Source organism: Phoxinus phoxinus (genome assembly GCF_949152265.1).
Source record: "Phoxinus phoxinus genome assembly, chromosome: 5".
Taxonomy (NCBI): Eukaryota; Metazoa; Chordata; class Actinopteri; order Cypriniformes; family Leuciscidae; genus Phoxinus; species Phoxinus phoxinus.
In genome coordinates this window covers 21,506,299-21,532,959 of record NC_136880.1, presented here as the reverse complement: position 1 = coordinate 21,532,959, position 26,661 = coordinate 21,506,299, and the positions used below count along the sequence as shown (strand labels likewise).

The window sequence follows — 26,661 nt, the reverse complement described above, 5'->3', positions numbered from 1 at the left end:
TAATTTAGGAATTTTAACTACAAAGACACATTTGCAGCAACTACTGATTCAGTTAAATTTATGATTAAAATGTATGAAACTGAAATCTAAAGTCAATCAAACAAATGCGTCCTTAAATACACACAATGCAGTTTCACAAGATCTGTCCTATTCGAGCCCTATTCGAGTTTAGGCTATTGCCAAATGCCAATGTGAATCTGATCCCTAATTTGTTTAAATATAGCCTACACTTTCGTACAAATGCAAGTTTTAAACATTTATTCTCTATTATGCATGACACAGTAGCTAGGCCTACTACATGAGACGAATTTGATCGTTAAATATGATACATTGTTGCGTTGTAACGACGTCACGCGGACTCGGGTGCCGCCCCGCGGTAATGTTCCTCTAGTCTGAATCCAGAGGCACGGTGGTGTCACCCGCTGTGAAAAGCTTAGCACACAAGGTTACGAAACAGACGCCATCTTGGCTCAACTGTAAGTTGCTAGCGTGGGAATCTCACGCCACTTCACCGTAGCTTGAGCCAAAATGTCACACCCTTGCTGCAGTTCGTAGTAACCTTCTCCATTAAAGCTTTGGGGGAGGGATATACGAGAGCTGTCGCGCAAACTACTTCTTCCTACACTTCTGTGGAACACAGGAAAATGGCCTAGCTGTTCCTGGAGATTTCCTGCAGATGTCAAAGACATTATCGCTTGCTTTATATGACGCGAAGTGTGTTGGATTGTACCCGTGGAGTTACATGGCTGAATCGTGCGTGAAGATGATGGTAATGATGATGATGATGGGGATTCCACCGGTGAGTAAACGATTAACCCACAAACTGTTTTTCGCTTATGACATCTGTGGTGTGTTTACTGTAGAAACCCAACGAATGCAGCATTTAATACTACTTGGGAGATTGAAGACGGATCATTTGCGAGATGTAAACCGACTCTTTAACGCGTGTTTCTTGCCAAAGATTAATTTTGACTCGCGCAGTTTTATCTTATGTGTTCACATTTAAATCACTATACGATTAGCCTCGGACTGCTTGTGAAGCGTGTAAAAATAGCTGGTAAGTAAACGTGGGCATTATTTGACAGGCTAATGTTAACGTTAGTTAGCTAACGGTAATAGAGTCTTTAGACACTGCAGAATGAACTTCAATACTCTGTTATACATGCGACTGTTGTTTGCTTTAATAATATCATATTACAGTAATGAGGAGCTTTCGAGTAATTATTGATGAGGTAACACTTTATAACAATAAACATTAATATAAGTAATACATACTGCTGAACTACTGAGGTGGTATTGCAAAAACGAGCACATGAATCAACATTTTTAATATAGATTAACTTAGCCTATATGACATTTAACTGAGTGATAAGCAGTTTTTAAAAGTTTTTATAAAGTGTTAACTATTTGTAGTAATCACCCACAGGTTTTATAGAAAGCTTGTGTCTGTTTTGGGGTGCTTTGGAAATATAGTTTAGCATGTCTGTCAAGTACCCACCATACTAAACATCGAAATGTGGAGATTTGACTTTTTTTCGTGGTAGGGCGGGAGACGTATATAGTCATCAAGGGTTTGGTTCTTGCCTTGTCAGAGTGAATCAACACTTGCAATGCAGAAGTTAAAGTTACTCATTCAGCTTTCTAATGTGCGACTTAAAGCACTTGTTTGAGATGCACTTGGGAAGAGAGGAAATTATGCAGTGGGAGCTTTTGAAATCCAGTGACAGGTTGACAGATTCCTGCTTCCTTCAGCAACAGATAGTCCTGTAGTTGGTCCTGCTGTCCTACACATCTGAGCTACTTCTAATGCCTTTTCTTATAAATATGACACTGACGTGGGAACAAAGGCTAGTTCCAAATGCTGTTTTCATTCTTTTTCTTTAAGAGATGAAAGCAGAATCCTGTAGTAGAAAGTAGAAACCTACTGTGATGTTCAAATTGTGAGAGACACTATGGCAGCTGTGAGCTCTAGTTTTCCATAGCTTTTGGAGCATCGCTGTATTTTTTTTCCTTACTTTGTGCAGCTTTAATGTTCAGGATGACTGATAGGCAAAGCATGGGTGAAATGCCACCGCAGTCGGTAGCAAGAAAGTGACAGCGAAAGCATGCCTGGAGTGTGGAAGCAATGAAACTGAGCTTCACGTCAACAGTCTTAGCGGCACAGTGTCCTGCAGAAAAATGCTTTACAGAATGAACAATAACAGGAAGAAAGGGAGTAACAACTACAGTGAGATATCTCAACATTTCAGAGTCTTGCAAAAGTGATCAAGTCCAAGCCGAACTAGTCACATGACACTATTAAAATTTGAGTGGTTACATGTGAGAATAGATTTGACTGGGAAAACAGGGAGTGCTGATGTGTAGAAATGTGGTAATATTGCATGTTTAACCCTATAAAGCCTTCAGTATCGTGATGTGAATGTCCAAGGCCTCTAAATGATTAACATGATCCAAACTTTGCTGAAAAACCTGTTGAGAACAATATGTGCCTTTTGCCCTCTGATTGATGGTTCATACTTTTGTAGCAAGTAAAATACCTTTTATGCCCTTTTCCAACTCCCAAATGGCCCCCTAAACAATCTCGGTCTTCCTATGAGTCTGCACTTTTGCAACGTAATGGTGCTTTGACTGTCTGGTAGAAGTCTCCTGCGGAGCTCGCTTCAGTGCGCACACCGAGGGCGCATATCGACCACAAAAGGGGGCGCTTGCGAATAGGTTTGAGTATCGTTTGAATTTTAGCGATTATGATTCCACTTTCATTAAAATTGACCATTGGCTGTCTATAGTATCATGTTTTTAGATCAGGATAACCATAGGTAAAACCACGCACACATATCACCTCACTACCATGGTAAATGGAAAGTTATAGTTCTAGATGGTTTTTATGGTATTTCTTGTGAAAAACTGTAGCCTAAATATAAATAATTTTTTACTATAAATAATACGATAGCTTAATAAAGTTTCACATGTTGAGAAAACCAATAATATCCACATGCTCAGGTGAGAAAACACGCTGACATACGTTACAGAGACAAAGATAACGGCGTGCTACATGTGTTTTCTGTTCTTAAACCTGCTGGGCTTTATGCACAGCTGCACTACTTCCTGAACTTTAGCCCGCTCCTTTGTTTCCTGCCTGCCATTATTGGACAAACGGATTAATCCAGGTGTGTCTGATTATTGTTGTTGGTCAGGCACACCTGGATTAATCAGTTTGACCTAAAATGGCAGACAGGAAACAAAGGAGCTGGCTAAAGTTCAGGAAGTAGTGCAGCTGTGCATAAAGCCCATTGGCGCTGTCTGCTTTTTTAGCGTTTTCCCGTTTGCGCTGCTTGAGCTTAAAGGATTTTTTTCTTTATATTTGTTGTTTACACATATTGTTTAATATTTTCAACTCAAAGAAAACCATAAGATTAGGGATGCATAACGATTAATCGCAATTAATCGTTTGCAGAATAAAAGTTTTTGTTTACTTCATATATGTGTGTGTACTGTGTAAAATAATTATGTATTTATAAATACACACACATGCATGTATATATTTTAAAAATATTTACATGTTTATATAAATTTTTATATTTAAATATAATTTATATTATATATAATTATAAATACTTAATATATAAATATATTTTTTTCTTAAAATTATACATGCATGTTTGTATATTTATATATACATAATTATTATACACAGTACACACACATATATGATGTAAACAAAAACTTTTATTCTGCAAACGATTAATTGCGATTAATCGTTATGCATCCCTACTTAAGATGTAACGTAAGCTTGTTTAAAGTATATTGCCTAATTGTAAGCTAGTTCAGAAATGGTGACAAACTTGATGAATAAAAATTCATTTAAATAGCTCTGAGCTGGAATTGAGAATGCAGATAAAATTAACTTTTATTAACAACAGTAATGTGCAAAAAAACTGTATAGGGAAAATTTAAATATTATACTATTATTAAATGTACCATTATTTTCTTATAGTATCATACTCAACTGACCGACAGCTTCAGTGATTATAAAAGAAGCCTCTTTGCTGATTCAGTCACAATTTGAAGGAAAGTTTTTGTTTTTCAGGAGACTTTGTGACTTCCTACTTTTTCAATATAATGGAATTATTTTTCAATATAATGGATGGGAAATTTCACCATCTACTGGTACTTTCATGTATTTATTAAATAAAAGTTTTAGTAAACCTTTGAGTTTAAAAAAATCATCACAATAAAAATAGCATTCAAATTGGATAATATTTAGAGCTTTGAAGTGCTGGAAAAAATGTGAAGTTGAATTTCACTCAAAAGGTTGTACAAACCCTGAGATAAATCATAAAAACAATTAGAAATGTTGAGTATAACACGACTAAGCTGTTTTTCCGAATAGTATCACGATTGCAAATGTTAGACTTGATTTTTATAGTTAAAAAAACAAGTAGTTCATATTATTTACTTACATTTTAGACACAATGTTGACTGTTTTTGTTCTGTTTCACCAAACAAAGACCACAAACAGCAGAACTAGCCTATTGCGCATTCTCAAAGCAACTCAACTGTATTTTGTTACTGAAGGATTTAGCGTTTTGAACAAATTGGTTGAATGAATGACTGAACCACTAAATTTTTTCCAACATTTCTTATGATTTGTATATTCAAAAATGTATTTAAAACATAACATCATTTATTGCAGTTGTAATTTTGCAGTGTAGATTATTTTATTTGATTGGTAACAGCCATATAGTGTCTTATTATTATAATTTAATTTATTGATCAAATGCAAGAATTTGACATGAAAGATGGCACACATTTAATAAGGTTAAAAAATGGGCCTTTATAAAAGAAAATAATGCCCAGGGGTAAATGTCAAACATATGCAGATTTTAGTAAAGCTGATAGGACACTGATGAAAATATTGCTTAAGAATAAATTATGGTAACTTACTTACACCACAAAATTCTTCCCCCCAGGGCAAGTAACTTTTTTTTCGGACAAGTGAATGACTGATTTACTTGTCTGAAGGATAAGCACATGACAAGGCTTAATGTCGAGGCTTGCATGAAGAGCAATTTTTCATAGCAGAGTCAGACCTACAAAACTGTGGGATATGTTGGGTCTCTCCCCTAACGGCTTATGTAACAACACTCTTTATTTCTGATGTGAACCTATTTCTGTTTTCAAAAATTAAATGTTTACCTCTGGTCTAAATGGAAAAAGTTCTATCAATGGAGCCCCATGTTGCTTAAATGTTATTCCACTATTTGGCAATCCCAAAAGGATTGCAAATTGCTTTAAGTGTCTGGATTTAATATCGTATTACTTAGTTTACAGGTGAAAAATACAACACCTTAGTTGACTCTGACTGTGCATGTATTATTTAGAGAATCTACCAAGTAATTAAATCTTGATCAGGCATGGTCCCTGGTTTCTTGGTCGCAACCAGCTAATACATTTTATGTAGGCTAGTTGCTTTAAAAAGCAATTAAAACATGCAAAGTTTAACTGTGTGCACTATACATGGATTATGCATTGCTCCTTGACTTTGACAATTAGCTGTGAGTGTGAAGACAAAGCTCTTTGTATTTCAGCAGGGGTGGAGTCACAGTGCGGTTTAATGGAAACTTTGTTTTTTAAAGGGTTTGTTAATGCGCTGCCAGTTATCTATAGCAACGGTTGCAGATTGTAATTAAAGACTTGCGTTTGTACAAGCACAACCCATATAGTCGGTTGTAGAGGCTTTGGGGATTTTACTCCTTATGTGAAGAGTTTGGTTGGCTGGCTTTAAAATATTGCATGATATCCTCGTGTAATTTTGTAGTACAAGTCCAAAAGTACAGTGGTGGCCAAAATTATTAGAACGGTAAGATTTTTTTTATGTTTTAAAAGAAGTCTCTTCTGCTCACCAAGGGTTCATTTATTTGATCCAAAAAAACAGTACTATTGTGAAATATTGTTTACAATTTAAAATAACTGTTTTCTATTTGAATATATTTTAAAATGTATTTCTGTGTTGGTAAAGCTGAATTTTCAGCATCATTACTCCAGTCTTCAGTGTCACATGATCTTTCAGAAATATTCCCTCCAGTCTCAAATTTTTTATACTCTTTCTGTTTCATTTGTAAGAACTGTACTGAGAAAAATGGCTTTTATGTATTTCCATTTGAATGGAATCTATTCCAAACAAAATTTAAATTACAAACTCTGGTGTCTATGGAACATTTTTTTATTTATTATTATTCGGTCACTTGAAGAAGACTCAATGGTGTGCAATTGTTTTTAAGTGTTTTAATTTTTTTACTTGTTGTTTTGATCTGTTAGTTTGTGATTGTAAATGCTGCCTATTCTTGGCCAGGACACTCCTGTGAAATATTTTTAATCTCAGAGATTATCCTGTAAATAAATAAAGGTAAAAAAAAATGTCAATAACCGTCATATAGGCTACACTTTAATATATGTACATTTAATCTAAATTAAGCTTTGGTACCGAAATTGGTACTGAGAACCGTGGATTTTCACTGGTATTGGTACCGAGTACTGAAATGTAGGTACCGTGACAAGACTACTTTCTTTTATTGTTACAATACTTTCCTCTTTATTACCATTTTCTTTAATGTTTTCTGGTCTAAAGCAATATCAGATGCTATTCTAACACAGCAGAAAAGAGAGAAAAAGAGTGCAAATGCATAAACAGGGGTCTTGTTCCCCAACCCCACTTAAGCAGTTTGCATGACTGGTGTTTCTTATTCCTCTCCTCCGTGTCTTCTTAGCTTTGTGCTGACAGTGTGGCAAAGCATGCATCTTTAACTAAGTGTAAAATGTGTCTAGTCTGCTACTTTCAGAGCCCTCTGCTTGGTGGAATATCTTTTCTCTGGCATAATCCTCGGCACACTCATTCTAATGTGAGACCGGCCTTCACCGTTACCCATTATGACAGTGACAGCCTATCCACTGCAATGTAACAGAGGCAGCCACGACTTTGTGCTCCTGATTTTGTCCATCTTCAAAGCTCAGCAAATTGTACTGGAAGTCGAAATGCTCTAATTTGAACAATATTAGGTTAACTGGGAGATTTTGGTTTTGTTTGGACCTTAAGTGTATCAACATAAGGCATCCATTTAGCAAATGGCTGAATCAGACACGACAGGGAGAATTTAAACCAGTAGAGTTTGTATGTCATTAGTGAAATCTTATCATCCTGTTCTGTTTCAGGTTTGGCTGTCCAATGTACGTGAGACTGGATGAGACAAAGGCTCTATCAGGAGCCTTTGTGAGGATTGACCTGCAATTACTGAAGAGGACCTCTGGGCAGGTAAGAATTAGGCTATTATTATTCATATATTTGTATGTTTCTTGAATGTGATATGAGTTTACTGATTGTTTCGAAGTTACATAAAGTTTAAGGAACTTATTTTTATACACCCACCACGCCACTCTGCTGTCATTTCATGTGCGCAGCAACTAACTCGGTCTTGTGCTCTATGATGAATAGCTTGTTGTATTCCTAATTTAATTCCTAATTCCTAATAGTAATTTGTAAGTAGCAAAAGTGCCTGCTAAATTAGGGGAAAAAAGTGCCAGTCGAACCACGAACGCTGTGCTACGTGAGCTGAACTGTGACTTGAACCTATCGACCAGCTCACTTAGCACAGCGTTCGTGGTTTGACTGGTCGAGACTGTTTTCTAAAGATGGCTCCTGCCTGTGTACGCGAAATGTACTGTCTTTATAAAGTATCTTCTTATTAAACTGTCTGTCTGTACACTTACAAAGTTCTCAATGCTTCGGTTTGCATGTAGGGCCCCTCATTATGCTACCGTGTTAGTGTGAGGCTATTTTGAGCCTTGTTAGTGGTATTAACTAGCAATTTATTTTTACTTATTCTATGCCCCATATACTAGCGTTATAAGCTAATCAGTTTTTAGAGATAAAACTGGTTACATTCGATTATCATGAAAACACATTCCAGAGAACGGTCGACTCTGTCTGTACCCATGTGTTATTAACCCCTAGGTTAATTTTGCGCCGGTCCTTTTAAGAGAATTGTCCTTTTTTACACTTAAAGGGTAAATATTTGCTATGGTCTATTGCTATCCCTAAGTTAGTAAAATATGATGGCAAAGGTAATCTAAGTGTTAAAATAGCCTAGGTGAAGATTTAATTTTAAATGTAATTAAATATTTAATATTAGCCAATAAATAGTGAAAAAAAACATCAACCACTTGGTGTGACGAGACTCTTATCTCACAAGAGATTGGGTTCACGAGAACGAGACGAGACAAGAATTTGCACAATATTGTATAGAAATCCTCAATGACAAGTCATGACTGGAAAAATAGTCTGCAGGTGCATTTTGAAATGTGTTAACTAATAATCTTGTAATGAATGTCATTTTAGTTCTACTTTGAGTATAAATTATCTAATGCATTGAAAGACACAATATACAAGCACTGTAAAAGGTTTTGCTACAAACTCAACCGAAGGAGAAAACAAACTGGCTTCTCTCCTGTATGATTTAACATGAGTCTCTTCACCCTACTGTACATGAATTATGAGCTTCCAGAATTTCTGATTGAGGTGTGTGTGTGTGTGTGTGTGACCTCCTAATTGAACTCTTTTCCACAAATTTAACACAGAAATAAAAACAGTATAAATTACAAAAATAAATAACACTTTTTTTCTTAGTCTTATTAAGTGCAAACAGTACAAGTGCAACCATAATCAAAGTACTCTCTCAGTATTCGAAGAGCAAACAGAGACCAAAACAGAGACCAGAGCCACTACACAGTCCAGAGATATTGGGTTTGATATTGGGAGACGGGCTATTGAATGCAGCATAAATTGCGCACATCAGGGAGCTTGTGTTTTACTTTCACGCGATCGCGTGTACTCTTTGTATAGGGAGCGGCAGTGCTGAGCGCAAATTCTCTACAAGATAAGACATTTATCAGACGCTTAGACTCTGCTGCGCATTGAATAATCCACCATCGTCACGCGATCAATGAACAGTGATTCCTGTTGCACTGTGTGCGACTGCAACTCGTGCTGGATGAGCAGAGTAGACATTTCTAATGGTTTACAAAGGTTTTTATTTTTATAAAATCAGCAAAACGACTGTTTAGGCGTGAAATGTGAATGGTGGCATATTCTATGCTAATTTCACCCTCACACCTCGTCATGGCGATATCGCGAGACAGCTTTTCACTCGACGAGAAATTGTCACATTTTAGTCTCGCGAGATCTCGTGGCACACGATCTCGTCACACCCCTATCAACCACCAATCCAAACATTAATCATCAGTTATATAAAATCATCTTTTTAATGAATCAGATCTACAACCAGACTCGAAGACTTTCACAGTTCACTGTACTTTTAAAAGGTTTTCATTTGTTGCATTCTGTGTTCAAGTGCATGTGGAAAATATTGTATTTATGTGCTTACAAAAAAGACCACTTCCCTTTCAGGTTCACACATCACTTGGCAGGGTGGAGTTTCTTGACCCATGGAGAATTACTTCCAGGCTGAGGCCTTTAACCTGGACAAGGTGCTGGATGAATTTGAACAGAATGAAGGTAAGAGAACTGCTAACTTACAAAACTTTGAAAGAATAAAGCAGGAGATCTGACAGTCATAGATGTGCTGAGGCCGTACAACAGAACAAAAGAAATGTTCAATCTCGGCACGTTTACATTATCTTCAGATAACCCACTTCGTCAGGTGAATTAGAGCACAATGAACTGAACGCAGAGTAACACAGGTGCTGATATAAATAGAACAAATGTTTGGCACTGTCGAGCTGCCCACAGCATGGCTAGCACAAGCAGGTAACTGTGCTGGTGGCAGCAGTCTGTGGTGTAAATGGGGTCAACTGAATTAGCATTTCCCCTCAGGACTTCTACCTCTCCCTGATTTTCCTGAACACTGTTTAATTGGTGTCACACAGTCAAGCACATGTAATTTACAAGGTTAAGCTTGTATGTGCATTTTGAGTTATAGCAGGAAATTGCAATTAGTATTATTTTGATCACGGTTCTGGGACATACAGACAACAGCTCCTGGTGCACAGCCATAGAAAATTGACATTGGAATTTATTGATTGCTTTCTTTGTCCTGTATGTCACAAAGAACATTAAAAGCCACACAAACTTGGCTCACACACAGACACCCTCTTAGTGAAGCCATTGAACGGTGGAATGAATGTATATCCCCTCTCCAACACTAATCTTGACAGATTAATGGGGTGAAAGGATACTTTAAACTATTAAACGGCCCCAGAACAAAGCTGAATAGTGAAAGAGAGCAGTGCGAGTATGTGTCTGCTTGATCACGCTTGGATGTATGCAAGAGAAAGGGAATGCCTGCCCACATTCCAAAGCATTGATGTGTCAGTTTGACAGATGGATCCCAAGGCAATGACCAGATTGGCCCACTTCCTCAACATTTTCCAATCTAGCCTGACCTATTTCTCAATTTATCTGTTTGTTTCAATCTTCTCAAAAAGGAAGCTAATGAGCTCTTTTTTCATCCTTTTAGATGAAACGGACACGCCGACTCTCTCTGATGCCAAGTGGACTCAGATTCTGGCTCCACCATCACACCTCCTTTCCCTGAATCCAGCACTGACCCACTCTGACCTCAGCCCAAAGGATAGCCCTATCGGCTTCAAGCCGCTTCTGGATGCCCAGATGTCAGATGGCCCCTCTTTGGCTGAGGTCACCAGGATAGAGGGGAAACAGGGGCTGGGGCAACAGCCAGAGGGCAGGAGCGAAGAACGGCCGGCAGATGTTCATAGCCCCCCTCTGCCCCAGCCCAACATTGGCAAGCTGGTGAGCACTGACGGGCAGTTGGCAGACTTGCCGGCCTCCAAAAGCGTGGTGCTGGAAAACGGCTTTCCAGCTAGTCCTGATCATAGTGGCCAGTCTGACGTCCTTTTGGCCAATGATGATGAGACAAGTCAAGCTGTTACAGATCAGCAAAGTGTTATGGATACTGGTCCCTGTGAGCTTAAGACGGAGCAGAATGGTACCGATGAGGGAAGTAGTGCTGGTCTCGATGAACCTGGGAATAGGCCACCTGTTTTAAGGAATGGTGTTAAGATAGAGGCAATCAAGCCTGAAGCTGGTTCACCTGTCCTTGAGGTCAGAATGAGGGACTGTAATCTGGTATTTCCAGAAGGAAGTCATTCCCAGAAAGGGGAAGCAGTATTGCACAGTTCGGTGAATGGTGGTGGAGAACTGGATTTTGAGAGTGAAAATCATGAGGGTGCTTTTCAGAATGGTGGACTGGTTGAGAATGAAAGTACAGGGGAAGATACTTGGGTGTTAAATCAGGAAGAGAAAGAGAAAACAATAGAGAATGACCACAAAGAGATTCACAGAGACTCTGAATCTTCAGGGGCGGAGAAGTCCCTGTCCAATGGTCTGATTGCGGACTTTGATGGAGATGCACACAGCCAGCCAGCAGTCCCTTCAAAGGAGGACTCTGTGACGGAGGAAAAAGAAATGGAGGAGAGCAAACAAGAGTGTTGTGATCCAGTTCGAGGACTGGAATCTGGCAGAACAGGCAAACTCAACAATAGTCGGCTGCAGCCTGTCAGCGTTCCCTACGGTGGTGCCCGCCCAAAACAGCCTGTCAGTCTGAAGCTGCAGATTCCCCAGCCTCTCTCGAGTCAGGTTAAGAATGAATTTGGCTCTACTGGCAAGAACAAGAACCTGGAGCCACGGAGTATGACCGGAGGCCTTGAGACGTCGAGTGGAGTAACCGAGTCTGGGGTTGTTCGAATGAATGGAGAGCATGGAGATGGCTCTTCAGGCTTACTCATCCCATCGGAGAGTCCAGACAATGATCTCCAGGCAGGCCAACAGGGAGCCTTCTCTAAGAAACCCTTTAGCTCCCTGGGGGAAGTGGCTCCTGTTTGGGTTCCTGACTCCCAAGCACCCATTTGCATGAAGTGCGAGGTCAAGTTCACTTTCACTAAAAGAAGACATCACTGTCGGGCATGTGGCAAGGTAAAGCATTTTGTTCATTATTGAGTGGTGTATTTTTTTTTACTTTATTTAAATCCTTAATCCAAGTATTTAACTTACAGGCTGTAACTTGTTTGTGGTATATTAAATCATGCTGCTTGCTTATTGAGAATTGGTGTGATGTTACTTTTCTAAGAAATCAGGTTTTCCTACCATTAGATTTTTTAAAATTCCCTAGCAACCACATAGCAGCATGCTTAAAAACCTCTCATTACACTTTAATAACTGCATTGCACAGTGCTGACAACAGGCCACAACATCCTTGCATTGTGGAGGTGAGTTTTGCATGGGCAAGCAGCATTCTTCAGAAATTAAAAATCAATTTAATATTGGTTTCTAACAAGTTGGAAGCTCAAGCAGAATACAAGTTTGTCTCGCCTCCTGCAGACCAATCTGTTTTTACTTTGTCTCCATGATGTTGTAACTATTTAACATAATGTTTTTATAGCCATAACAATCCAAGGCTGGCATCTACTAGAGTTTGAGGCAATTTTTATTCATAAGCTTCATTAGTTTTATTTGTCACACCCCTCTTCCATTCTTAATCAGTAAATGCGACAGACCCTCGAAAGAAGGGGTTGAGATTTCAGGAAAAGTAGTCGGTGGGTGTGACATCTCTGATCAGAATCAAGCTGTTCTGAGTCAGCTAATGGGACACTGGCTTACAATGAGAGAGCAGAATTTCAAGGAAGCATGGGTAATTGTCGGGCAGCTCTAAACCTGTGAAGCTGTCAAATTCCTTCAGGGAGAAATGTTTGTCTATGCAGCACTCAAATAACTGCAACACTGCTGGAATAATGTCTTAATTTCCCTTGGTGATAAACTGCTGCATCGTTGATGACATTTTCACAGATATGGGCTGGAAAGAACAACTGAAAAGAACTCGGTGAAAATGAAATGTAGCTGTTGTGCAAAATGGTTTAATCTGACAGAACTGTGATTGTTCTATTGTTCATGTCCTCGTCCTGAGAACTGGTTCATGAGTCATGGCTGGTCTGGTTCATATAGTTTCTTTCCATTGTTTTATTATGTCTCATTTATTATTTATCATTTTCAGTATGGATTGTTTTTATCAAAGCAACTGTTTTTGTGATGTGTGTCTGGCCAGGTGTTCTGTGCTGCTTGTTGTAGTCTGAAAAGCAGACTGATGTACATGGACAGGAAAGAAGCCAGGGTTTGTGTTACCTGCCACCGTGCAATCATGAATGGTGAGTGATATGAAACTCATAGGAAAAGTTATAAATTTCCCTCTATAGACTGGGAGTTTTTGACCTCAAATTTTCCTAATTTGAGTTCTGGTTACATTATACCCTTTAAAAAAAATGGTACTAATGTACTGTAGTTTTCATTAATACATAATCTTTATGGTCAATTTTTCAGTTCAATTGAAGCCTTTGTTTTGCGCAGGTCGGAGAGAGGTTTTGATATTTTCCAAGACTTTAAGGATTATAAAGAACAGAATAACTTTGTTTCCAAGTAGCTTTATGCAGAAATTATCCAGTTAACACTTGAAATTAGGGTTTTACTATGTATAACCAGATCCTTTGAACTCGCTCATTAGCTCAAGCATGGGAGAACATGGGAGGTGGTTGCAACCAGAGCCCAAATCCCAACAACCCAGCTGAGTACTGCTCCACAATTCCTCCTCTGCAGCAAGCCCAGGCATCAGGAGCACTCAGCACCCCTCCACCAACCGTCATGGTGCCTGTTGGTGTCCTTAAACAACCAGGGTCTGAAGGTAAAGTCTGTAGGATATTGCCATGGTAAAACGTTGTTAATCTGTGGATTGTGGATTTTATTTTTACTTTTCAGCAGTGTTCAAATTGTGTCAGGGCTATTTGGGGGTCCCCAACCCCTAAACTTTATTCTAGGTCTGTTTAGTGGGAGCTTCTCTTACACTAACCCAGTGGTTCCCAACCCTGCTCCTGGAGTGCCTCCAACACTGCATGTCCCTCTTATCTAACACGCATGTCCCTCTTATCTAACACGCATCTTGGAGCTGATGAGTTGAATCAGGTGTGTTTGATCAGGGAGACATCTAAAATGTGCAGTGCTGGGGTACTCCAGGACCAAGATACGGAATCACTGTCCAAACCTTATCGTGCTGCTGATTTCCTAAACTTCTGTCATCATTGACTCATGTTGTCCCAAACCTGCATGAATTTCTTTATTTTGTTGAACTTAAAAGAAAATATTTTAAGAAATGTGTCTCTCTGAATTTTGTGTCTATAAAATGGGAGGCAATGGTCACCAAACTCTTTAGGGCTGTCACCATATCAGGTTTTTACTACATGAATATAGTGGCCAATGGAATTCACAATAACAACCATCTCCGACATGATTTTGTTCAGCAGGATTAGCTTCACATTGCGTGCTTGTCTTTTCTTTTCTTTTTTTCTTTTCTTTTTTTGTGCACTACTGCCGCCTTAATATCATGGTTATTGTCAATACCAGTATAATGCGACACCCCTAGTTACCAGAGGTGGACAGAGTACACAGCTTCATTACTTGAGTAAAAGTACAGATACCCCCTGCTAAATTTTACTCAAGTACAAGTAAAAGTACTACAGTCAGATGTTTACTCAAGTAAAAGTACTGAAGTACTTGTTTTTAAAAGTACTTGAGTATCAAGAGTACAAGAGTACATTTTCTAAATATTGCATTAGTACTGCCACAGTGCTTACATTTATGTACAGAAACGTCCTACATGGAGTTATGAAAAATGTTTATGTTAATACTTTGGAGAATGTAAAAGGAATTGAAAGTAAAATGAAGTCATTTTCATCTTTTTCATCATTTTCACCATGTTGCTTTATTTAACATTAAATAAAGGCAATACAAGGCTATAGCACAATGGCAACGCTCTGACAAACCTCTGCTAGAGTTTTAATGGATTTTTTGCACCCACATTTGAACCTGACTTTGTTAAACACACCGCATACTCAAGAACATCAGAGCAAATGCTCAGCTTACATTGTGTAATATCAGAAAAGAAAATTCAGCTAACAATTGTGTGTACATGTGAGTTTCTCTGTTTTTTCATCAATCAAATCAATAAACCTAAACCAGCAAAGAAGGCAATATATGTTCTGACACACCTCTGAACCTGAACCTGAAAGCTGATAGGCTGTCCCAATCAAAGTAACGGGTACTCAGTACTCACGGTTATGGATAGAAATGTAGTGGAGTAAAGAGTACAATATTTGACTCTCAAATGTACTTGAGTAAAGTCATGAGTACTCCCCAAAAATGATACTCAAGTAAAGTACAGATCCCTCAAAATTGTACTTAATTACTGTACTCAAGTAAATGTACTCCGTTACTGTCCGGCTCTGCTAGTTACCAATATTCTTCAAATATCTTCTTTTGTGTTTCACAGAACAGATTTGAAACAACATGAGCTTGAACATTTAAAAAAAATCACATTATGTCAGAGCAATAATTTGACAATTTTAGTTTTTTTCTTATATGTGACAGTTCCCTTTAACTCTACTCTGGATTTGAACACTGCTTTTTAGGCTGTTTATCATTTGAAGTCCAAAGTTAGCTGTTCTTAAGCCTCACCGTGTGCATGTACTTCCAGGTTCTCTTCCTCGAGAGCAAAGAAGGGTTTGGTTTGCTGACGGTATTCTACCCAACGGGGAAGCTACAGACTCTTCTAAAGGGCCGCCGGCAAACCCCAACCCCTCACAGCCTGTGGCAGCGCCCCAATACTCAAACAAATCCTCAGGAGCCAATGCTTCTGAGGTGACAATTTACTTTGTTCCATTCAAGTTCGATAAACTGTTTCAATGCATCTCTAATATGGAGTTTTTTTCAGGCATAGGCTCATTTCCGATCATTGTGCTTATCCTGAGACAGTTATGTTATGTTGCAGTCATAAATTTGTGTTTTTTCCACTGCTGTAGACGGCCCGTGCCACTGGAGCCCCGACCGCCAGCCCTGTGGGCAGCTCTCTCAGTCTGATCCCAGAGGACGGACTTCCTCCCATCCTCATCTCCACAGGCATTAAAGGAGGTACGGGAGGCCACATCACAGGTGCTTGCCCATCCTCACCATTCAGCTGTCTGCACTATTGGTGCTTGTTAGTGAATGTCCGTGTGCGTGTATCTGTGTTTCTGCTTCTGTGTCCACCACTCATGCTAAGGGAGGGCTTTCATTGGGTTGGTTCCTCATCTGGGTTGTACCATGAGAGGAAAGTGTCTGTCATGGATCAGTTTGTTGCTAGTTACAGTAATGATATTGTTTGCCTTGTCTGCAGACTATGCTGTGGAGGAAAGACCTGCTGAGATTGTGCTAATGCAGCAGCTTGAGGAGGGCGGCCCTGATCCGCTTGTGTTTGTCCTCAATGCCAACCTACTGGCCATGGTCAAACTGGTCAATTGTAAGTTAACCGTTCCTCGATAGATATTTACTATGGTTTAGATGTAGTAATAATGCTAATGGGGGAAATTCTCATTCATGGGTGTTTCATCAACTATGGGCATGTTTGGCCCAGTAGACATTTCTCATTTTTAGCAATGTTGAAAACGCTTGTCCTGCTTAATGTTTTTTTGGAAACCATGATATATTCATTTTTTTTAAGGAAAGTTCAAAATAATTATGTTTTTGAAATTGAAGTCAATTCCCATGAGCCATAACAGTCATTTGTGCCATCTTTGTGTGAAGATGTAAATAGGAAGTGCTGGTATATGACAACAAAGGGTATGCATGCCGTGGGCCAGGCAGAGGTTGTATTGCTTCTACAGTGCCTCCCTGATGAGAAAACCATTCCCAAGGACGTCTTCAGCCACTTCATCCAGCTGTATCGGGAGGCTCTCACAGGTAAACTGATACGCCTCCACCAGGGGGCCCGTACTGGTAAACTGATCCAGACAAAAAGAGAGCGCGGCCTACATAGATAAAATTAGACCTTTCTGCCAGGAGGCCCTTAAAGGTAAAATGAGGCTGCTGGCCCCAATGGCATTGAGGATCCACTTCAGCAGAAATTGTTTTCCAGACACAATCCTTGTCACCCAGTCATACTCCAGGTCAATAGTTTTAGCCTCAAAACAGTTCCCATGTCTTCTTACTCTGAAAGCATTCCCTGTTAGCCTAATGTATGATTTGTGCCAGAAGTGTGGTGACCAATTCAGACGTGTTCAGTGAAAGAATGTTATCTGACTGGCCAGATTCAGTGTCCATCAGCTTACATAAGGGGTTTTCACACCGGGTAGTTCTAGGAACTTAGTTCTAGCCTTAGTACGAGCCACCAGGGGGGTTCCCCGAGAACTAATGGTTCCCTAAGGAACATTTACCGGTACCTGGTTGCATTTACACTACCAGTAGGAACTCTGAAGTGACGTAAACACATTTGTTGTTGTGACTTTTATTTTGACGGTACTGAGAACACCAGCCAGATCCACACAGTGCTAGCATTCTCCATGTTCATTAGTTTAACGATCTGTCTTAACAGTTCTGTCTAATACGTTATTAGATATAACTGTTATACATAGAAGACAGTATATGAAAAGGTATTAGCTTATGCCGGGTAGTTGCTAGCTGAGCAGAAATACATATTCATTATAAAGCCCCTATAATGGCTAATGCTGAGAAAGTCTAGTGAGCCTTTTTCCCCCTTGTGAGTCCTTTTGAAGTGAAACATTATGAGCTGTAGTCAGTAGTACTGTTCTAAAACAAATGTGAAGTCACATATGCCATTGTTCTGCAAATTTTCATGGTTTCATTTTCAACAGGAAACCACGCAATCAGGCATTGGGTTACACTTTATTTTAAGTTGTACAGTGTAATTATACATTTAATTGCAGAGTAATAATAATGAACCTCATGTACTTACTATGTGGTTAAGGTTAGGATGAGGGTTTGGTTTAGGGTTAATTACAATTATGCATAATTTATAGCTACTAACTACTTGTAACATCTGTAACAAAGACACTGTAAAATAAAATGTTATTGTTTATGGTATTTACATTTCTGCAAACGTGTTTAGCGATCTAAAAGTTTTATTTTCGCCTTTTATCGAAGTAGCTTAATCATGAAAATAAAGTGGTTGAGCCTGATCTAATCCCACACTTCCTTCTGTGCAGGAAATGTGTTAAGTCACCTGGGCCACTCCTTCTTCACTCAGAGCTTCCTGGGCAGCAAGGAGCACGGCGGCTTCCTTTACATCAGCCCCAGCTTCCAGACCCTGCAGGACCTGCCGTTGCCTAACCCGCCCTACCTCTTTGGCATCCTGGTGCAGAAGTGGGAGACCCCCTGGGCCAAGGTCTTTCCCATCCGACTCATGCTCCGACTAGGGGCGGAATACCGATGTGAGTTTGTGGTTTGATGTTGAATTCGAGGCTTGTTTAATGGTTTAGCCTTATCGGACGTTGAAAGATCCGGATCGTTCCTGTAGTTTTTATTGTATCTTTGACCCTCTTGACATGGAGACGTGCACGCTTACAGAACAGTGAGAATGCAAGGCCCCTTTCTGATGCTTGTATTGGAGCTGTTTAGGAAACCACAATGCAGAAAATGTCTTTCTGTGCTCTCTTCTCACGCAGAGTTTTCTCTGCACTAATTCGTAAGCACTGCCTCCTGTGGAGATGGAATACATTATCAGTGTGTTTCTCAACTCATGATTCCTCATCCATGACATGCAAGCATTCTCACATTTTGAAGCACCATGTACGGTTCTAGTCTCATGTTTAACCGGGGTGTGTGAGGACTTGGTAAGCACACAGGCCCCCGATTTTACATTAAAGTAATTGCCGTATTACATAAAAGGGGCCTCTGAGTCATTTGGAGTGTGAAGGAGCTTATTGTGAGCTGCTGGTTTAAATAGCGTGACTTGTTGTGGTAGCCTGACGTGTTCTTATCATGCACTTGTGTTGCAGTCTACCCCTGCCCACTGTTTAGTGTTCGCTTTAGAAAACCTCTTTTTGGAGAAACTGGTCATACCATCATGAATTTGCTGGCGGTAAGTATTCTTGTTTCACTTCTTCTTCTGCATTCAGCACATGCCTTTACTGTCAATATGAACCCATGTCAAGTCGTCTGATGGCGTTTGAATTTACCCACATCTACAGGACTTCAGAAATTACCAGTACACATTGCCGGTGGTCAAGGGGCTGGTGGTGGACATGGAAGTGAGGAAGACGTGCCTCAAGATACCGAGCAACCGTTACAATGAGGTGAATGAAGAAAGAAACTTCTTTTTGGTTGTTGTATGGCAACAAGTTTCCAATAGAGTTCATGGAAAATGTATTTGAAATTTATGTGGAACAGCATGAGTAATAGCGAGCGTAGCAGATTCATGACAGATGTCTCATGAAACAAGTGAAGCATTGACAACAGCTTGTCTTCTGTGTCCTCAGTGTCCTAAATACCAAAAGTTGGAGTCTTTTGGTATTTAGCTTGTGTTTGAAAAGCGTTTGGTGGAGCAGACCTTTGACATAGCAGGGATTATTTAAAGCCTTGGCTGCCTTGTGTCTTACTCTCTGCTTTCTTTTAAAGCTGTCATTCACTCATCTAGGACTTATAAACCCTTAAAAACGTAATTAAGTTTTCGGATTATGCATAACTTTGGAAAGTCATGACAAGTTATCTTTCGGCTTTCTCTTTTCTCAGCTCATGAAGGCAATGAATAAGTCCAACGAGCATGTGCTGGCGATGGGCGCATGCTTCAACGAGCGGGCGGATTCCCATCTTGTCTGTGTTCAGAACGATGATGGTAACTACCAGACGCAGGCCATCAGTATTCATCACCAGCCTCGCAAAGGTGTGGCACAATTACCTGCATTTGCAAAAAGCCGCACCCAAAGATTTTCAATAAATGCAGCCTTTGTGAGCATAAGAGACTTCTTTCAAAAAAAAAAAAAAAATACTACTAAATAATATTTTTGAATGGTAGTGTACGGCAATGTAATTGATTATTTTATTAAAAGATGACGATGACATCTAATTCATCTTGATATGTTGATGAAAAAAAAAGTCGCATCACCTCTGAGTTCGGTTTCTTTTAAAAGTGAATGAGTAATATCGCATGAGGAAAGTATGTTTTTAATGTATTATTTCCTTTTATCCCTCTTTTAGTGACTGGTGCCTCCTTCTTTGTGTTCAGCGGGGCTTTAAAGGCTTCATCGGGCTACTCGGCTAAGACCAGCATTGTGGAAGGTACAACATTTGCAGCCTCTTTCTTTAAATGTAGGACATCTGATCCCCCTGGAACAATGTCTAAATTGGACATAATCTCCCTTTTAACGTTTTTTTGACCCAGTCAGGCTGCATTGTACTTTTTGTACCACTTGATTCTAATTTAAAGTGCTTTCTACTTAGCTGTAAAATACTCCGATCACTTGTTTGGAGAGGTTTTGGGACTTTTGATAAAATGGCTACCATGCTGGAACCAATCCCATAACTTTTGATTGCTTTGAGATATCAACACAAAATTTGGCCAAACTTGATTTTACGACCAGTCAAAATAAATCCACTAATTGCATCACTTTGTCTGGGGTTTTCTCCGCAGTGTTTTAACATAAGAACATTTGCAGGAGAACTCAGTTTTCAGTTTTCTTCAAAATTTGAAAGGATTTCTATCAAATGAGACCATGTACTTGATGATATCTTGTTTTTTTGTAGAGTTACAAGCCATTACTTTTAACTATGCCACTTAAAATGACGTGAAATCATTAAAAATGCCTTCAGGGTGTAAGGGGTTAACCGTGACAGTCAACAGAGTCAGGCTGAATTGTACTTTTTGTACCACCTGATTCTAATTTAAAGAGCAGATTTGTGTGCTCACTGTAGTAACGCTGAATGCTTGTGCCCCAGATGGCGTGATGGTGCAGATAACAGCTGAAACGATGGAGGCCTTACGGCAAGCCCTGAGAGAGATGAAAGATTTCAGCATTGCCTGTGGGAAAGCGGATCAAGACGAGAACCAGGAGCACGTCCATATCCAGTGGGTTGATGATGACCACAACGTCAACAAGGGGTGAGCAGACAACTAAAACTGGCTCGTTCACCTGACAAGTTCACTGACATCATTCCCTATCTGCAAAGGAGGGACAAAATCCATATTAATGTCTGTATTTAAAATGCGATCTCATTGAAGTCCTTGTTTGTGTTATGGTAATGTGTCCCAATGCCCGTCGCCGGTTTGTGGTTTGTCCCTCCTCAGACTACTGTGTGTAAATTCTCACCACTGCTAACCTGGAGCAACTGACCCAGTTGCTTTGCCATAACAATTTGGCCTTTGTTCATTATTCCTGCCCATTTCTCCTGCATCCAACACATTGATTCCGAGAACTGATTGTTTTCTTACCATCTAATCTACCCAGACCTTAATATGTGGCTTTTTCAGTAGATGATCAACGATATTCGCTTTCCCTGTGACTGGTCATAATGTTTTGGCTCATCAGTGTACGTGTGTGTGTGCGTGTATAGCATTAGCTGCTTTTGTGGATATCCCATCAAAAAACCTGTTTACAAAGGAAAATATTTAATCCCAAAAATCTCATCCCACCCATGTACTTTTCTTGTTATAAGATTGATCAGTCCCATTGATGGGAAATCCATGGAGTCAGTCACCAGCATTAAGATCTTCCATGGCTCAGAGTATAAAGCCAATGGGAAAGTAATCCGTTGGACGGAGGTATTTATTCATCATTTGTCATTATTTATCTTCATTTAACTTTATGAATTCTATTGTAATTACATTTCAAATCTGTAAGCCTTTCTTTGTTGAAACACAAAATAAGATATATTTGAAAAATAATGTTTGACCATACAATGAAAGTCAGTGGGCTCCAATGTTGTTTTTGGCTCTAGTAAGTCATAGTATGGACAAACAAAATATTTTTTTGTCATATGATATAACTGTACATTAATTGTGCTGTTGGCTTAGGTGTTCTTCCTACGGAGCGAGGACCAGACCAATGGCCTGAGCGATCCTGCAGACCACAGCCGACTCACCGAGAACGTGGCAAGGGCTTTCTGCATGGCCCTGTGCCCTCACCTCAAACTTCTCAAAGAGGATGGGATGGCCAAACTGGGCCTGAGGGTTACATTGGACTCTGATCAGGTTACAATGATAGCTCCATTTAATTGTTGCTTTCTGGCTACATCTACATTAATCTGGATACATTTTTCTCTTTTTCTCTCTGTTTTGGCCTTCTGCCCACACTTCAATACAATTTTGCAGGACAAAAACAGTCTAAGACACTCTCCAAAGTGGATACATAAAAAAAAACAGTTTTTGTGTTATAGTGTGTGGACTGTAAAAGCTGAGGTATTTGAAAATGATGACGCATGTTTAGTCATGTGATGCATATTGTACATATATGTGCAATTGCACAGTGTTGCTAAAGATAAATGTTACTTTGTACAATCTTCATTGAAAATTTTGTCTTGCAAAAAAACATGAGCAGTTGCGTTTTGGACCATACATGAAATGGCGATTGAGTGTGACCTGGATAGAAGTGGTGGAATATTTTGCTAATAAAATTATTGGACCAGATGTTCGTTCACAGCTACGCAACTACCGGTACCACTTTGACCCGTCAAAAAGTTCATAAAGAGATCGTAAAACTAATCCATATGAATTGAGTGGTTTAGTCCAATTTTTCTGAAGAGACACGATCACTTTATATTACTTTATTCACATATAAACATTCATTAACGCACACATCAGTTATGATAAACTGAAGCTCAAGCATGTTTCTGATGTGCGAGAACCAGTGAGGTTCATTCTCGTGTTACCCAGCACGTTTGAGCTTCAGAAAGAGGTTTGCTCTTCTGTTTATGTTTGCTGATCAATGTGTCCTAAATTCCATCTGTTCATCATATAAAGTGACCGTGTCTCTTCAGAAAATTTGGACTAAACCAATTCATATGGATTAGTTTTACAATCTCTTTATGAACTTTTAGAAGCGTCAAAATGGTAGTTGCGTAGCTGTCAACGGAGGGACAGAAATTTCTCAGATTTCACGTAAATGTAGCCTCAGTCAAGTTAAGATGACTCCTCCAGGCTTACTCTGAAATGTCTTACAGGTGGGCTACCTAGCAGGCAGTAACGGTCAGCCGCTGCTCCCCCAGTACCTGAGCGATCTAGACAGCGCCCTCATCCCAGTGATCCACAGTGGGGCCTGCCAGCTAAGTGAGGGGCCTGTGGTGATGGAGCTCATCTTCTACATCCTGGAGATCATCTCTTAAAAGGAGGGAATCCGTCAAGTCTCAGACTCATGCCTCCCACCAGCTCGAGTCCCTCTTCGCTCGCTCGCTCTCTCTCTATCTCATTTGCACTTCAAAGAGCCTGAAAGCTGTGCAGGAACAAGTCCTCCATACCACCTATGCACCATCTCCACTGGGATGCCCTCTGCCCAGCCCCGCTGAACGTGGTGCTCTCTTTCCTTTCTCCTCACCTCTCAACTCCACTGTGGAAACCATTGGCCCTGTTGAGTCAAAAGGGGTGGCGACCCTGAATTCGATCTCTTCAGAACCGTTGTAGCAACACTAAGCTCCTGAAACACAAGGGGGCGCTCTACACACTCGGCCCTAATGGAGACTGTTCAGATGTTGATGTTGGCCGAGAGAGGAACTGTAGAGGGAAGGTTTGTTCTATGAAATGGTTTCTGGTGCACAGTGCCTGGGCCTCAATAAGAAACGAAGAATGAACTTCGGTTTCGCCTCTAAGCTTTATGAATCACCAGATGCTTTATTTCATGAATATGGACCTTGTTTTGTTTTTTTGGTAAGATAAAACTGCTCCAAAGCTAAAACAATGTAGCTTCCTCAGAAATGGACTTCTTGGCATGGTAGCGGTAAGATTGTGGAACAGTATTAGGAATGGTGACGATTAAGTTACTGTTACAAGTATCAAGAACGGACCTCTGTCACTGACTTTATTATTATTATGAGACAATACAATCGAACAATAATTTCAAGCGGCCTTCAGGAATTCAACTACAACTTCAAGTTCCACATAATGGTGGGTTTTGACACGACTGAAGGTCTCAGTCCAATAAAGCTTTTATTTTGCATTGGTTTGGACCGTGATAGAGGATGAAATGTTACCATGTTTCTGGGCCGCTGCATTTAGCATCCTGTCCCATCTCTTCTCTCACCCTTTTTAGTGGCCCATGTTCATTTAGTGTTCCGCTAATGTTTTTAACATGTTATCATATAAAGGATTGTGTAAGGAATAGCAATGCAGTGCACGGGATATAAAGCCATCATTAGGAAATAGAAGGAGAGAATAAAGAAGAATGGAATTACTGATATTTAAGTATTATTGAGAGATGAATGCTATATTCGTTAATGAGGAAAGTTTGGATTTTGGTATGTGGTTTGGAAGCCCTTAATTCAGCTGTTAGTTGGGTTGGGGCCATTAACTCTTGTTAGTTTTTCACTGTGTTAAGGTCTGGTCACATTAGAGGGATTTCGCGAGTAAATAAGGTCTATTTTCATTCAATATTGTAGTATTATATGAAGCACATACAGCTCATGCAAAAGTCACTTTCAAACCAAGCAACTTTCTGTTGGTCCACATGGTAAATCCGTCTGACTATCTTGAATATGTGAGTAATGTGTGGGGAAATTGTGTGGAATCCTAAAGAAATGGCTGGATTTTGCTTGCGAAACTGTAAATGTGACCGCACTTTTTAATCATGTTTTGTGTCCTTCTATAGACCATCATCAATGTGCTTTAAGCAGGGCTCCAGGATAATCGCAAATGTGACAAAATACAAATTTGCTACTCTTATGAGTGTTTTTTTGTATCTCCGTTTCGTACGGAGACCCTAAACGTAAATGTGTTGGAGGAAAAAAATATCTTTAAATGTTTATGCATTCTCTTGCTAAACTTTTGTTCCCCCAAGAATGCTCTCAAAACTTTTGTATACTATAAACTATATTTCAATGCTTTTGTTATGCGAGTGAATGCAAAGATTTATGGGTGAACAGAACACAATACTTTTCGCGAGAGAATGCAAGCACTTTGCGCACGAATGCAAAGTTTCTTGGGGAGCGCAGTACTTTCGCAAGAGAACGCACAAAAAAATCTAAATAATTGTTTTCCTGCTATCTCTAGTTTTTTCACATCACCATGTCCCTTAAGGGCTTTGTTTCGTTATATATAATTTCGTGAGGTGCCGTTATTTAATGACAACTTTACAGGGCACATCAATGTTTCGATCCGATTCACGCGCAAATGATTCTTGAGAACGAGTTTATCAAACGGATTTGAGAGTTAGCATGTTAATCAGATTCTGTCAGTGAATCATTCAAAGCTGTTGCAGAGTTAACGAAGATTTTACTTAACTGCAAGCCAGTTCTCAATTATGATCTTGAAGTGCTTCAAAACAACCTTTTGTATCGAGCGGTTTCAGTTTATCGGTTCAGGTATTTCACTTTAGGAGCCAATAGCTTCCCAGTCACGTTTGTTAGTCTGGAGTCCTGCTTATAAACAGGAGATTCCTTAATTCAGCCTGTTGTATTTTTTTTTTTTTTTTGACTGATGTAATGTGGTATTAGATAGAAGAATCCTTTACTTTATAAGCAGGAGTTATTCTTTTAATGAACTTTTTGTATTGATTTTTCACTCACATGGAGAAAATTGATTACTACAACGGTTAGCTAGCTAACTATGGAATTCTTCCAAAATGAAAACCTACCAATATAAGGAGCGCTTGGAATTTGGGAAATCACTGTGGGTGACACTTTAAAAGAAAAGGGCTTTTGCCTTAAACATTTCATGATACGTCCATCAAGACATTCCAAAGGTCAACTAGATTGTCAATCATATCTAAACTGATGTTGACATTGTGACCTCAGAGTGTTTTAACAAGTCCTCTTTAGCTATTTAGACTTCTGCTGAAGTAGTATTTTGACATGACAATCAAACTGTAGTTCATCTTTTAGTCAAATAACAAAGTAAAGGTGGGATGGTTTTGCATAAGGACTCAGATATGGTTGGTTTCATCAGATGGCCCACGCATAATGAGGACAGCAGCTGATATGGAGATCCACAGCACAGCCCTTTATTAGCAGGTCAATAGTTGAGACAGAAAGCACGTGTTTCTGGCTTTTGGTGAAGAGTGCCGACAGCTTTGGAAGCAGACTGTTCATGAAAAATAAATGGCATCACATGAAGACTGTATTGTCTTTCCATAAACAGTTCAAAACAGCCTTTTGTTACTCCCTGCATCCACCTTTGCCATTGTTTTTCTAGATGTGCAGTAGCCTATTGTATATTTTGACATTTATATATTTTGTTAACCATAGCCTTTTTCCGTTTTTTTTTTTTTTTTTTTTTTTTTTTGGCCGGCCCAAAGAGTAACAGCATGCATGCTGAAACAAACTTGTAATTCTCCGAAAATCTTTGCATTTTGACAGCATTTCAAAGGATGATCTGCTCAGTTTTACACACTATTGGTTTGATCTGTGATTAATCGCTGTTAAAACCTGACCTGGGGGGGAATAGAAATAAATTTGCAATGTATGAAAAGCCAAAAAAGAAAAGGAAAAAAAACCCCCACCTTTCTTTATTGTACACTACAAATGTCAATAAAAGCATTCTTTATCAAACCTGTTGAATATACAACAACGTCATTGTTGCAAACTGAAAACATTTTATATATAGGCTATATATATATATA

General features: G+C 39.4%; 1 protein-coding gene across 3 annotated transcripts; it reads left to right on the top strand.

The window, feature by feature from the left end:
• Window positions 1-345: 345 nt before the first annotated feature.
• zfyve9a (zinc finger, FYVE domain containing 9a) lies at window positions 346-26,587 on the top strand. Of its 3 annotated transcripts, none has more exons than XM_079613955.1 (19): window positions 346-799; window positions 7,210-7,309; window positions 9,461-9,568; window positions 10,530-12,004; window positions 13,131-13,230; window positions 13,584-13,760; window positions 15,606-15,769; window positions 15,931-16,039; window positions 16,284-16,406; window positions 16,691-16,846; window positions 18,109-18,333; window positions 18,901-18,983; window positions 19,093-19,197; window positions 19,634-19,784; window positions 20,099-20,179; window positions 20,837-20,999; window positions 21,554-21,659; window positions 21,912-22,088; window positions 23,057-26,587. In XM_079613955.1, exons 3-19 carry the CDS (start codon window positions 9,499-9,501, stop codon window positions 23,216-23,218), a joined length of 3,627 nt encoding a protein of 1,208 aa, XP_079470081.1. In that variant the 5' UTR covers window positions 346-799; window positions 7,210-7,309; window positions 9,461-9,498; the 3' UTR covers window positions 23,219-26,587. The 3 variants fall into 3 exon arrangements, with proteins under 3 accessions (XP_079470081.1, XP_079470079.1, XP_079470080.1); XM_079613953.1 differs by having other exon boundaries at window positions 15,931-16,060; XM_079613954.1 differs by lacking the exon at window positions 346-799 and adding an exon at window positions 1,004-1,057 and having other exon boundaries at window positions 15,931-16,060; window positions 23,057-26,581.
• The last annotated feature ends 74 nt before the right edge of the window (window positions 26,588-26,661 follow it).